The sequence below is a fragment of the Medicago sativa genome, chromosome 4 (genome assembly GCF_051527215.1).
Source record: "Medicago sativa cultivar Bolivia chromosome 4, Bolivia_mono, whole genome shotgun sequence".
NCBI classification, from domain to species: Eukaryota; Viridiplantae; Streptophyta; class Magnoliopsida; order Fabales; family Fabaceae; genus Medicago; species Medicago sativa.
Genome location: NC_140752.1, coordinates 62,903,575 through 62,918,257, shown reverse-complemented (window position 1 = coordinate 62,918,257; position 14,683 = coordinate 62,903,575). Strand labels below are relative to the sequence as shown.

Below are 14,683 nucleotides of genomic sequence, written 5' to 3'. Positions count from 1 at the left end.
CATCCATCAGAAATGCCAGGGATGGACCCCGACATTGCCTGCCACCACCTATCTATCAAGGCTGGCGTGAAACCGGTAGTACAGCGGAAAAGGAAGATGGGCGAGGAAAGAAGAAAGGCAGTTGATGAGGAAGTGAAAAAATTAGTTGAAGCCCATTTTATCAGCGAAATAAAGTACCCCACGTGGTTAGCCAACACTGTACTTGTCAAGAAAGCAAATGGGAAGTGGCGAATGTGCGTGGACTACACTGATTTGAACATGGCGTGCCCCAAAGATCCTTATCCTCTCCCCAACATCGATCACCTGATCGACAACGCCTCAGGTTACAAAACTCTAAGTTTCATGGATGCCTATTCAGGTTACAATCAAATACGGATGGACCCGCTGGACGCTCCAAAAACGGCCTTTATGACAAGCACAAAGAATTATCACTACGAAGTCATGTCGTTTGGTCTGAAGAACGCAGGCGCCACCTTCCAGCGTTCTATGGACACCGCGTTCTCCGCACAGATAGGACGGAATCTGGAGGTGTACATTGACGACCTAGTCGCAAAGACGAAGGAGGGAGACAGTCACTCTGAAGATCTGGAGGAGATATTGAGCCAGGTTCGAAGATACAGGATTCGTCTGAACCCATTAAAATGTTCTTTCGGGGTGCAGGCGGGAAAATTCTTAGGTTTCCTCTTGACAAGACGAGGCATCGAGGCAAACCCTGACAAATGCCAGGCGATCATCAACATGAGAAGCCCCACCAACATCAAGGAAGTGCAACAACTCACAGGCAGGCTCGCCGCTCTCTCTCGTTTCTTGTCATGCGCCGGCGACAAAGCCTTCTCTTTCTTCGCCTCCATTAAGAAAAAGGAGAAATTCGAATGGACTCCAGAATGTGAGGACGCTTTCCAGCAAATAAAGAAGTTCTTATCCAGTCCGCCCATCCTTCAGCGACCAACCCAGAACGCCATTCTTTTCCTGTACCTGGCGATATCTGACAACGCCATGAGCACAGTTTTGGTCGAAGATTCAGCAACAGGAGAGAAGCCGATTTATTTCGTCAGCAGGGTGTTCAGAGGAGCAGAGCTGCGATATCAGAAGATAGAACGTCTCGCCCTTGCTGTCGTCATAACGGCCAGAAAGCTTCGCCCCTACTTCCAAAGCCACAGAGTCGTCGTCAAATCAGACTACCCAATCAGGCAAGTGCTGGGAAAACCCGACTTGGCTGGAAGAATGGTGGCTTGGTCCATCGAGCTTTCAGAGTTTGACGTCCAGTTCGTACCAAGAGGGAGTATTAAATCCCAGGTGTTGGCAGACTTTGTAGTAGAGCTCGCCTCCCCAGCAGAGGAGCAACCCCCTTTTGTATGGCTCTTATCTGTAGATGGTTCATCCAACCTAAAAGGCAGTGGCGCGGGTGTTATCTTGGAGGGTCCGGACGGCGTCCTCATCGAGCAGTCCCTCAGATTCGAATTTAAGGCGAGCAACAATCAGGCCGAGTATGAAGCTTTAATAGCCGGCATGACCCTCGCCCTAGAAATGGGCGCCGAAAATTTAAGAGCCAGGAGTGACTCCCAACTCGTAACAAGCCAGATCACAGGTGAATACTAGACAAAGGACACACAGCTAGCCAAATACCTGACCAAGGTGCAGAGTCTCGCCAAGAAACTTCACTTCTTCGAAGCCGTTTATGTGCCACGGGAGCAGAATTCCAGAGCAGATTTGTTGGCAAAACTCGCCAGCACTAAGCGACCAGGCAACAACAGGACAGTTATCCAGGAAGTAGTCACAACACCTAGCACGAAGGTGGACGAAGTGCTTCAGGTCAACGAGAACACAGGAGGATGGATGGAGCCATTGCTTAGATATTTGACGGGGTCATTCACACCAACCGATGACGAGGAAGAACAGATAATCAGAAGACGAGCGTCCAAATTTACTTTGGTTTCTGGGAAACTCTACAAAAGAGGTCGCACGACTCCCTTGTTGCGATGCTTAGGAGAAGGCGAGACGCATTTGGTCCTTTTGGAAGTACACGAGGGCGTTTGCGGCAGTCATATAGGCGGGCGGGCTCTAGCCGCCAAACTCCTCCGCGCCGGATACTATTGGCCCACTATGCTTCAGGATAGCTCGAATTTCGTAAAGAAATGTGACAAATGCCAAAGATTTTCTGACAAGAAGCATGTCCCAGCTCAGGAGTTGACCTCTGTATACTCACCATGGCCATTTCACAAATGGGCGGTAGATATCGTTGGACCCTTTCCTCTCGCCCCAGGGCAGCTGAAATTTCTCATAGTCGGAGTGGATTACTTCACCAAATGGATCGAGGCAGAAGCAGTCGCTAAGATAACTGCGGAAAGAGTGAAGAAGTTCTACTGGAAGAAGATCATCTGTCGTTTCGGCCTACCTAAGTGCATAGTATCAGATAATGGAACTCAGTTCGCAAGCTCAACGGTGTTGGACTTCTGCAAGAACCTAGGGATACAGACAAAATTCGTCTCGGTAATTCATCCGCAAGCCAACGGACAAGCTGAATCGGCCAACAAAGTTATTCTTAGCGGGATCAAAAAGAAATTAGAAGCCGCTAAAGGTTTGTGGGCAGAACAACTCCATGAGGTATGAATAATTTTCAAAATCAATTTTCTCTCACCACAACTTTCCAAAATTTTCAATCTCTTTCAAACTACTACTATACTATGTATAAACAATGCATCGACCAAAATAAGTACAGGTACTATGGTCCTACCACACTACCCCTCATTCTACAACCAAGGAAACACCGTTCACTATGGTCTACGGCACCGACGCCATGATACCTGTCGAAATCGACACCCCCACATGGAGGCGAGATACGTTTTCAGAAGAAGCTAATGAAGTAGGTATGGCGGTAAGCATGGACGTCATCGATGAGGTCAGGGAGCAAGCACACATCAGGGAATTCGCGGCCAAGCAGAGAGCAGCCAGACGATATAACTCCAGAGTGACGCCCAGGGAGATGAAAGAGGGCGACCTAGTCCTCAAGCAGGTCGTCGCCCCAACCAGAATAGGCAAACTATTCCCAAACTGGGAAGGACCTTACAGAATCAGGGAAAAGTACGCTCACGGGGCGTATAAGTTGGAAGAATTGAATGGAGACGCCGTACCTCGCACTTGGAATGTGGCCAATCTGCGTCACTATTATAGCTAGATTCCTTTTCTTTTGCATTTTAATTTTATTATGTATTAAATAAGGATGATGTAAAGGTCACCACTGCAACTCTTATCTTTTGACTTTATCAATAATACAGGGTCAGGGCGGCACTCTTTTCCCCTGCAAGGGCAGGGGTTTTTAACGAGGCGCCCTCTCCTTTTTCATATCTATGATTCTATCCACGTTTTTTCTATTATCATGCAAACAGAATTCGCACACTGAAAGTACAAAGATCCACAACGCCAACCACGATAAGGGCTCTGGCGGCATCGACGTAATACCTCGCCTAACCTTCCATCAGAGTTGGAAGTGAAAGTCTTCCCCCAGAGCGGGAAACCAAAGTCCTCCTTCAGAGTAGGAGGCGCCTTCCATCAGAGTTGGAAGTGAAAGTCTTCCCCCAGAGCGGGAAGCCAAAAGTCCTCCTTCAGAGTAGGAGGCGCCTTCCATCAGAGTTGGAAGTGAAAGTCTTCCCCCAGAGCGGGAAGCCAAAGTCCTCCTTCAGAGTAGGAGGCGCCGTCCATCAGAGTTGGAAGTGCGAAATAAAGTCTTCCATCAGAGTGGGAAGCAAAAAACCCCTTCAGAATAAAAGGTGAAAGAATGAACGCCAGGCAGTACTTATTAGGGCGACGAAATACTCCAGACGAGTAAATAGAAATTTAAAATTAAGCAAATCGCAGCAAGCCCTCGCTTTTGAAAAAATAACTCATGGAGACACATTCAAAATGGAACCGAACGTAACATAGAGAATCATAAACATTTGTAGAATACCAAAGCACAACAAGAAAAATGCACCGTATCCGACATAAATACATTCAAAGTCACAAAAACGTCGGGCAAACAAAGTGTTTAAAAGGGCGCTCTAAGAAGCCGCCAATGTCAAGTTACAGACCAAGAAGCATAAGTTAAATAAAAAAAAAACAAATAAAAGAACACAAGACTATTCATCGTCCACCAACTCGCCGTTCGCAATGATCTTGAATGGATCGAGCTCATCAACTTTGGCCTCTGGGTTAAACAAGAGCACCTGATCTTTGGCACGCATAAAGCCATCCTCAAAATATATCGCCAGAGCCCGCCGTCCTTCATCTACCGCCAACTCTGACTTCTCTAGCGCAGCCTTCGCCGCGTCCCTCTCTGTCTCCGCGGCCTCCTTAGCCTGCTTCATTTCTTCTAAAGCGGACTCAGCGGCTGCTTTGTCTTTCAGCGCATCCCTGAGACGGCTTTCTAGTCCAGAAGACTTATGTTTCCATTTCTCCACATCTTCTGCAGCATCAGTGTGCTTCTTCTCCACCAGGTCATACTTGCGCTCCAGGCAATGGCTCAGTAGCATAGTCCTTAAAGCTGCGGTATGGATGTCCGCCACCAGGTCGCTGCACTTAGCTTTCAATCCAGCTTCCACGTCCACCTTAGTAAAAGGCACCTGTTCTTTCATATACCTGCAGGATCCTCAAACAGTAAGGTCACTAGAGTTCAAGAGCCTAACGGCCATAAGGAATCAACGCCTGAGAAAATAAGAATAATATTATACCGGCGGATGTCGAATCCGGAATGCCAGAAGGAGTCCATCACGTCATCATTCAAGGAAGTCCCCCCAACTTCTTTTCCCGAAGGCGGGCGACTGCTGCTCGGCTTCGATCCTCTTCCCGTCCTCGCCTTCTTAGATGAAGGAGAGGCCGCCGAAGTAGGAGCATTTCCTCCACCAACAGCTTCTTGGTCGTCCACCTCGATCACAACAGAGTCACCTTTGCTAGCTTCTTTCCTCTTCAACCTCCTCAAGGAAACGCCTGCTGGACTGCTGGACACATAGCCGTCAGGATTCTTACTCCTATCCCAATCGGCCAAGTACTTCTTCATCTCGGCACCAGTCAGGGGCAACATTTCGCCTGCACAAAGTGGAACAAACTCAGGTAAATAAAACAAGTGAAACGACAAAACCAAAACAAAAGCAAAATTTTTGAAAGGCACTCACGCAAATAGGCCGCCATGCGAACAACGTCGCCCTCCCTATTTAGAAGGTCATGAATATTCGTCAATGGAACCTTCTCCAAAAACTGAGCTAGCTCATGCTCATAGGGCGACATTGCATCCAAGTCATACCCTTTCACCGCCAAAGGGGCACTGGACCACCGAAGAGGAAACCTTGGCTCGCCGTTCGCCAAGACTGAAGACGTCGAGCATCCAGGCGACCCCTGCACTCTGACAAAAGTATCCCGCCACTCCTTCTTAAAATTACACGCATAAGTGGGAAAGAGCCTCTTCCCAGAGTGAGCAGAGATAGCTATCCAGGTCCCTTTGTTGACATCCTTTGTGTCATAAAAATGAAAAAAGACGGCGACAGAAGGCTCAAGACCCAACGACTTACATAGAATTTCAAAACCCCGAATGAACGCCCAGCTATTTGGGAAAATCTGTGTGGGCGCCACGTTCAGAAACTTCAAAACGTCCATCTCAAAGGGCGTGAAAGGGATTTTCACGCCGAATTCCTCTAAGACGGCGGTATAGACAAAGTAAGATTCGTCTCCCTCGCCCGCCATCTCTTGATCACACACGCGCTCGTCTGGATCGCAAGACAGCAACACCACATCCTCTTCTCGCCCGGACGCCGAAATATCAAACTTGCTACGAAATAAATCCATAGCAGAGACATCCACATAGAGGGATTCTTCTAACAACACTTCCTCCGCAAACAGAGACATTCCCCGTAACCCAGAAGGTAACCTCTTCCCCTCCACTGCGCACGAAGTTTCCTGAAGCGGACGAATTTCCCAGCACTCGTCCTCCTTAGCTGCCCCTGAAGTGGCAGACAGAAACACACAGTCACTATCATGGCCCGAATTAGCACTTGACTCGCTCGAAAGGTCACTAAACAATTCTTCCCCGAACAACCCATCATAATAAGCGTCCCAGTTAATAATCCCATCGGCACCGGTAGCATGCCTCAGACACGCTTTCCTCAAGTTTTCCTTTTCAATTGGATCAATGGGTTGGACCGGTTTCCCCTCACCATCGCACTCCCTAATCAGAACCATCTCCTAAAACTAACGATTTTTTTCGCTCTAAGCATAAAAATACAAGAAGAAGGAAAAAGAAGGAATGAGAAGTCAAGAGGTACCTGCGAAGGAGTGGAAGACGAATCTGCAGAGGCTATACACCGACGAGCAAGACGAGTAGCGAACTGAAGGAGAGAGCGGCAGAGAACGTTTGGGCAAGTGAAAAATGAAGAAATGAAAAGTGAAAAATGAAGAAACGACAACCTCGAAATCCGTTTTTAAGGGAGAACAAAAGCCGCCTCGGGAAACGTGTCGGGCACGGTTAGGATCAGGACACGTGGCGCACATCCGTGGTTAAAGGCATATCAAAGGTCCATAAGCACCCCGAGAACGCCTTGGGGAGCTCGCCATACAAGGGAACATACGAGATCGCCTAAATGGCGACCGCCTTCGAAGCAGGACATACACGAAGCAAACCCGAATCATCAATCATCTCGCCCTGTCCCAAGACTCGTGCTTGGGGGGCATAATAGAGTACGGGCACGCAGAACATACACCCTCAGGTTCCGTCAAAGCATTCCATGACTGACTCGGTACAGCGTTCCAAGTTCAAGACATATGTCTACCCTTGGGATATCAGTGACATCCGTAAACCGCCCTGGGGAAATCCTTTAAAATAGTCCGACGGCATAGCAGGATTTCATGAAACCATCATCACTTCGCCTTGTCCCAAGACTCGTGCTTGGGGGGCTGTGGACCGTCATCAGATTCCTAGATGAATCAAATGATCACAGAAAGAATCTTCGCACGACGTCATCACTTCGCCTTGTCCCAAGACTCGTGCTTGGGGGGCTGTGGACCGTCATCACATTCCTAAGGGCATGCGAGCCCTCCAAAGAAGGCTCTAAGCCCTCTGGAAAGGCCTGGGCGCCCTCCAGAAGGATTCCTGAGCCCTGGCGCGCCCCCTGAAGGGCGCCGCCTCATTAAGCTTCTAGAAGCCTCTAGAAACCGCCCAACAAGCCCAAGTTACACAAATGCCCCTGTTGCTTGGGAACCAAGCAACCAAAGCCCAAGCCCATAGCAGGCTATAAATACCACTCTTGAGAGCTCTCTCAAGGCATCTAATCATCAGTCTAAAACCCTAGTGCACGATTCTTAACCCTAGAATCCTTACCGTACTTTTGCAAGTACAAACCCCTATGAATGCTCTCGACTTAAATGACATTGAGCCTATAAATATTGCTTTTGTACAATAAAAAAAGGCTATAGGGATCTCTACTCCTAACCTTATTAATGGTTGAAAGACATTGTTATCACACGTGTTCTTAAGGCTAAGAAGCTCATTTTATTACATTATCAAAAGCAATTATGTTTATAATCAATAACAAACGAGTGAGCCCCCGTGAACTAATTTTCTCATTCGGTAGGGGTATTACATTATATATATGCAGAGTCGGGAGTTCGAACTCTGAATACTCTATTTATTCACACCTTAAAAACTGAATTTCTAACCAATAAACTAATTGAAATGAGAAAAAAAACGATTATTGTGGATTTCATTTATATGTAAGGCCGTATGAAATTTGACTTTATCATACATCAATTTATAAAGACAATCAATCGTGGTCATCAGTGATTTTCCTAAAAAAAAAGTACTCATCAGTGCCTTTCAGCATGCACGGTTTACATTAACTTAATGTTTATGAAAGAAAAATTAAACAGAATGAGGTAGTGACTACATTTAAAAATACTACTAATATATGACATGATCGAACCAAAGAGCGATGCAAGTGCAACTACCCCATGTGCACTGCAAACATAAAGCAAAATATTTGGAAATATAAGTTAAATTAGTAAACATGATGATTTCATCAAAAGATAAAAATGATAAAGACGTGAATGAAAATGAGGGAACGGTCTAAAAGATTATTGCTACAAACGACGAAATGTCTCAACTGATGCTATATATGCTGAATACGACCTGAGACAAAAGCACAATCAAATAACTACGTGAAGGTAACTCCACCAACTACCAAAAAAATTGGTTTACGTTTCTTCAAAAAATAAAAAATTGGTTTATGTTTTTTTTTTTTTTGGTACAAAATTGGTTTATGTTAAACTCATAAAAATTTTGATTCGGAAATCTCTGTTTAAATAATAGGACATAAAATGCAAACATGTTTTACCGGAGATACTAAATAATTGTATTGTATGTTGAATAGATATAATCCAATATTTTTTATTTTTATTTTTATAAAGGGCACAGAAATACAATCCAATATTGACCAAAACAAAGAACCTCGAGGGAAAAAAAATAAAATCAATAAAGCTTAAATAAAATTCAGCAACATTTTAGGAAGTTTTCCACTTTTTATATTACAACCTTTGTTGACACATTCAGTTTAGTATTGAAGCATATTCCTGATTGCTCCAAACTGATATGCGACAAGAGAGTGCAACATTTTACACACTTCTTTTTCCTATTGATTATTTTTCTAGTCTCCGTGCTTCGTTCATAGTGTAATTTATTCAGTTAATCAATCATCATTTTTGTTTCCAACTGGGACAGGGTGCATTCCTCATGGATCCATAATCCAAGAATCCCAAGTGTATGTGTGTGTGGTCATGGCTCTACAAGATTTTTGTATTTATTTTGAATGATGTAATAAAATTGATTTTGAATAAAACTGAGTTGAGACTTGAGAGTAATCAAAAACTACAAATTTTTAAATTCAAGTTAGAATCGATTCTAAATACAAAATTAATTTTACTCGATATCATCTAAATATATCATAATTAATAGCTACATCTTTTGAATTAATTTTGATTCATTTAAAGGTGAAACTAAACGTAGACTTAATATTATGGTGGACATGTGCTACATTAGCTCAACTCGTGATCAAATCATTATGCCTCTTATAAGAGTGATATGTGAATCACGTCAAATTCATGTAAAAGCCCTAAGCCTCTAACCTTTTTTTTTTTGCATCTTTCTCATTTTTTTTTTGTCAAGTAGCTAGAACTCACATTTTAAATGTGGAGAAGTGGGGTGTTTGGTGTTCGAACCTCGACCCATGCATATATAATATGCAATATCCCTACCAACTGAACTAAGCTCACGGAGATATCTATCTCATTAACCTATAAAATAAAATAAATATAGTCCTTGGTAAGAAACATATTATTCATTCTCAATAATTAAAAGCTAGAGGGGTTAATTTGAGCGTTTTAGTCCTTGTATATACAACCACTCTCAGAGGGGTTGGTGGTTGTATACCTTCATCTCTTGCCGCCATCTATAATCTATTCGGGATCGATAAGCGTTTCTTAATCCTTTATTATAAAAGCTAGAGTTGTTTGGCTACAATGTTTGCCCTAATTCACCATATTTTGCCCTAATGCCTAGCATGTTTCCCTCCTAAACAAGTATTAATTGCTACTCTAATCTCACCCGTTCAAACTCTATTTTCACATTTGATCACACCTGTTGATTCAAACTCTAAAAATGTTTCCTCATATAACTTCGTTAATGCAATTAAAGACGTATTAAATGCTAGTCAATTCATTCAACATTCCCCTACACTAATTGCTAATCAAAAAAATCATAAACATCCATTAAAACGAACTTATATCAATTGGTCACGAAAAATAAAAGCTAGACTTGCTTGGCTACCATGTTTGCCCTAATTCACCCTATCCTTTATTATAAAAGCTAGAGTTGCCAAGCTATCATGTTTGCCCTAATCACCCCCTCTTTTTCCCTCCTAAGCAATTATATGATCTTAGTCGTTGATGCGAATTCCTTGCTAATCTAATCTCAGCCGTTGATTCAAATGATATGTTTCAAACTACTCATTTCCTATCTCATACAGATGCGTCATAATGTCGATTAAAATCGTAGTTAATGCCAATCAAATCACCATAACTCTCAACGATTAGTAAACTTTTCTATTTAGGGAATCATATCGTATGTATTCATTTAGCGAATAAAATCGTAGTTAATGCCAATTAGTGCCCTAATCACCCCCTTTTTTCCCCTCCTAATCAATTATATGATCGCTGCCTTTGATGTATTCATTGTTGGTTACCATGGTTGATGGAAAACTATCTTGCAAAAGATGCAAGGAATGCAAAAGCGCTGTTCCGAGGTAAATATGACGCTTTTTATATGAAACATATCAATGCAAATAATTAAATTGGATTATAACTGATATCATTAATCAATCCATTGTAGGTTCAAGCTGCATGTCATTGTCATGGATGATTCTGGCTCGACAACATTTGTTCTCTTTGATCGTATTGTCACCCAGTTCATAGGAAGGAATGTCCAAGACTTGATTGCAGAAATTAACAAGGTTGCTTTCTTATTCTTAGTTTTATATTTTATATGCAGATTCAAGTCAACACTAATCACTACAAACTCCCATTTGCTTGGTGCAGCCTGAGAACAAATCAATTGGTTATCCTATTGATTTCAACTTTTTTGTGGACAAAAAAATGCTCTTTAGGGTGGAGGTTAGTGATGGTAATATCAATAGGAAGTGGAGGAACTATGGTGTCAAAAGTGCTACTGATGATGTTGAAGTCATCAATGAATTCATCAAGAAATACAATCTCAAGGTTTTTTTTTGTTTATATTTTTTTTGTACTATCATATCGGTATGGATTCTTGCGCATGCCGTTATATATTAAAATTTTGACACGGAAGAAACTGTCTTTTTAACAGGATTCAACTGATGATGATGGTGTTGATAAGGAATTAGAGTTGACTGCGCTGGGTAGTGATGCCAATAATTTGGTGATAAATTTATAAGCAGACTAATTGATCTTATGCTTTTTTAGCATTCTGATGGCCGAATTATATCATCCTGATATGCCTTTATTCTCCTTTTAGGATTTGGCTGAGTTAGATGATTCTTGCAGCAACTCCAACAAACTGGGAACTCCGTCAACCACATCTGAAAGAAAGAGATCTTCTGATGGTAATACTTCAGCTGGAGGTGGTGTCATAGAAATTGGGGAGGAATCTATAACCAAACCAACTAAAATGGTTCGTGTGAAAGTTGAGCCAAAAGAAAAATAATGAGTTTCTCTTCAGCGGTCTTTTCTGCGTTTCTCTGTGAAATAATGAGTTGAACCTTCAGACAAATATTGAGTTTCTATGAAAGTTGAACAATTTTAATCTGCTTTCTTTTTTGCGTTTTTCTACTTAGATTGAGTATTTATCTTTTTCGTTTATGGTTTTGTAATCCAAACAGCATCTATGGAGTATATTTACAATTCTGCATTTCTAGCAACCAAATTTATCTAGCAACAATTCTGTTTCAAGTTATATTTACCAAACTTATCAAGTAATATATATGATCTGTTAATAGGTCAAAAATGGCATGGATCCAATTTGAAATTTACAGTTAGGCTATAACTATGAAAATATATATTATTCGAAGCATATTTCGACTCGACGACTAAGGATTTGTAGATGCTCACTTTTTAGTTGTAGTTTCTGAAGTCTAATATTTTTGAAATACATACAATGTCGTATTATTAGCATGTCAAAACTTTTACAGATCCCTGAAACAATCACATCTATATGAAAATCAATCGTTTTTTCATAACGTAAACTTTTAAACATTTCAGTCACTTTTGCGCAATCACAACTATATGAAAATTAATCGTTTTGCATATATCCTCTCTCAGGTGGGGTGTAGCATTACTACAGATACCTTTGTCAACATGCTGCAGGTTTCAAAGATGATTTCTGTAGTATTTTCTTCCCACGAACATATAACTGTCTACTACGTTTTAAATGTATAGTTTTTTTTTCATATAATGTCACAAGAAATTTATAGAATCCTCCTAACCGTTTTCTTATGACTTTACAAAGCAATACGTGGTTAAAACTTTTAATTAGTAGGAATTACTACCAATTGATTTACAGTGATCATTTACATTAAAAACTTTCTATAAAGCCATACGCGGTACAAGTGAGAATTTCCATGAATTATTTCTTATGACTTTACAAAGCAATACACGGTTAATGCTTTTAATTGCTGCAATTAATAGGAATTACTACCGTTTGATTTACAAGGGCCATTTACATTAAAAACTTTCTATAAATCAATGCGCGGTGCAAGCGAGAATGTCCATGAATTAACGTTGTGAGTATTTACAAAGCAATACGCGGTTAAGGCTATTAATTGCTGCAATTAATAGGAATTAATACCAATTGATTTACAATTGTCATTTACATTAAAAACTTTCTATAAAGAGTTGTCTTCTCCCTATAAATTTGTGCATATTTTCGATTCAAAGGGTGCGATATTCGGCAATGTACGCGTAAGTGAGTTTCTATTTATATATTGAGGTCATATTTATACATCTAGCCATTATAAACTAACCTATTGGCGCTATATAATATATTTTTTAATTTTTTTGTTGTTTTGCTTTTTTTCAATTCCAGTGATTTATACGATTGAGTTTCAAACCTTTTTGTTATGTATGCTACCATTTCATTTTGTTATGTATGATATAAAACTTCTATCGCCAATGTATGGTTACATTATTTTTATTGTTCCGATCAACTTTTACGTGGTTGGACCCGTGCGGTAGCACGGGTCATTGGTCTAGTAAGAATTAATCAATATATTCATGTTTCTCCTGTCCTCAGATTTTTTTTTAATATAATTATGATTGTAGAAAATTATACTTATAAGAAAAAAGCATGATTTATATGTATTCTAACATTAAACACGATGTGAGACTAATTCCTTCGCGCCATTTCAACTGCACCAGAAAGTTGAGACTTGAGACGGAGTTTAAATTGGACTGATATATGAAGTCAAATTAGAACCAAAATGAAGAAGAAATATTATTATTTGACTCAAAATAGCACCTACGTACTCCCTCCATTCCTTTTTATTTGATGTTTTAGCTCTTAAGTTTTATTTCAAAATATTTGATGTTTTAGAATTGTTGGTATTGTTTGTCCAATTTTACCCTTGTCACAATTAATTACGTTATGACTTTTAATTTATCACAATTGTCAAAAACCGTTCACTTTTTCAATTGTATACTCCCACCATTATTTTTTGGATGAAAAAATTGTATACTCCCACGTTCATTTTTTGGAAGTGTAAGTAATAAATGTATTGAAATTAGAATTGTATACTCCCACCGTTCATTTAAGAAGATTTGGAATTTTGAGAAGAAAAAAGCAAGGAGTAATCATGGCAGCCAAAAAAAATAAAATAAGGGTATTGTAGTCCAAATCTACAACTATTTTCATTCTTTAATGATTCCTTAATATGTGTGTAATCAGCTAAAACATCAAATAAAAAGGAATGGAGGGAGTATATGTTTTTTTTTGTAACTACGTGACTAGCCCAGCCTAAGTAGCAGTTATAATTAGGTGCAACTTGCTCTATACCTTCTGACCTATGTATGCGGTCAATCCTTAACTATCAATGGTACTATGTTTTAAAATGAACGTTACTTAAAAAACAAATTTGTTTTAAGGGTTAAATATGTTTTTAGTCCTTATAAATATGTCAATTTTTCGTTTTAGTCCCTCTAAAATTTTCCTTAGACTTTTAGTCCCTATAAAATTTTCAATCACTACTTTTGGTCCCTATTTTTAATTTAATTTTTGTATTTTTTAATGAAATTGTGCAGAAATGTGTAAAGTATTCTAAAAAAATTTCCTAAAAAAAATTAGAATTTATTAACAAAACACAAATTAAATATGAATTTTTAACCGTAAAAAATATAAAAGTTCATATTAAATTCATGTTTTGTTAAAAAATTCTGAAATTTTTTTGGAGTGATTCTTATAATATTTTGATTTTTTCTGGAAACTTTTATTAAATAATATGAATTCTACATATGAGTTTACTTTAAAAGAGGGACCAAAAGTGAAAATTGAAAATTTTATAGGGACTAAAAGTTGAAGGAAAATTTTAGAGGGACTAAAATGTAAAGGAGACATATTTATAGGGACCAAAAACATATTTAACCCTTGTTTTAATATAAATGTCATTTTTACTTCATCTAAAATAAATGACATTTTTACTTTTTTTAATGTGATATTAACTATCTTTTATAATGAATCAAAAATATTTCTTGTTCTTTCAATTTCAGTTGTATCTTCTAATTAATATTCCGTGTGATACTCTCAAAATATATTTTAATTTACATATATAATGGTGAGAAAGACACGGTAGTTAGTAAATATAATTTGGTAAATTTTTTATCATCTTTCTTTTATTTAATGTGTTTATATAATGTGTGTATAAAAACCTTAAATGACATTCATTTTAAATAAAGTTAAAAAAATCATTTTAAAACAAAGAAAGAGTATAGTATATAACAAGTGTCAAGAACACTCAGTTTAACATTTTCTTTCCTTTTTCTAAAAAAAAAAACATAAATATTTTCTTTCCAACACTCACTTTTTTGAGAGAGAAAGGAGATCCTAACATTTTATTTATGGGTAGTCCATATCTAAAATAACGAAAAA

At 39.5% G+C, this 14,683-nt stretch overlaps 1 protein-coding gene across 1 annotated transcript; it reads left to right on the top strand.

Annotated features, from left to right (window-relative positions):
• The first annotated feature begins 10,665 nt into the window (after positions 1 to 10,665).
• Positions 10,666 to 11,304, top strand: LOC146930545 (uncharacterized). Its single transcript, XM_085707566.1, has 3 exons — positions 10,666 to 10,788; positions 10,895 to 10,966; positions 11,063 to 11,304. The coding sequence occupies exons 1-3, from the start codon at positions 10,666 to 10,668 to the stop codon at positions 11,249 to 11,251; spliced, it is 384 nt and encodes a 127-aa protein (XP_085563692.1). The 3' UTR covers positions 11,252 to 11,304.
• Positions 11,305 to 14,683: the final 3,379 nt, after the last annotated feature.

What these genes read in the sequence shown, in the direction of transcription:
- LOC146930545 (XM_085707566.1), top strand. Translation starts at nt 10,666, where the DNA reads ATGCTCTTTAGGGTGGAGGTTAGTGATGGTAATATCAATAGGAAGTGG. An exon ending in TCAAGAAATACAATCTCAAG is followed by an intron (nt 10,789 to 10,894) that starts GTTTTTTTTTGT and finishes TCTTTTTAACAG; the next exon opens with GATTCAACTGATGATGATGG. An exon ending in GTAGTGATGCCAATAATTTG is followed by an intron (nt 10,967 to 11,062) that starts GTGATAAATTTA and finishes TTCTCCTTTTAG; the next exon opens with GATTTGGCTGAGTTAGATGA.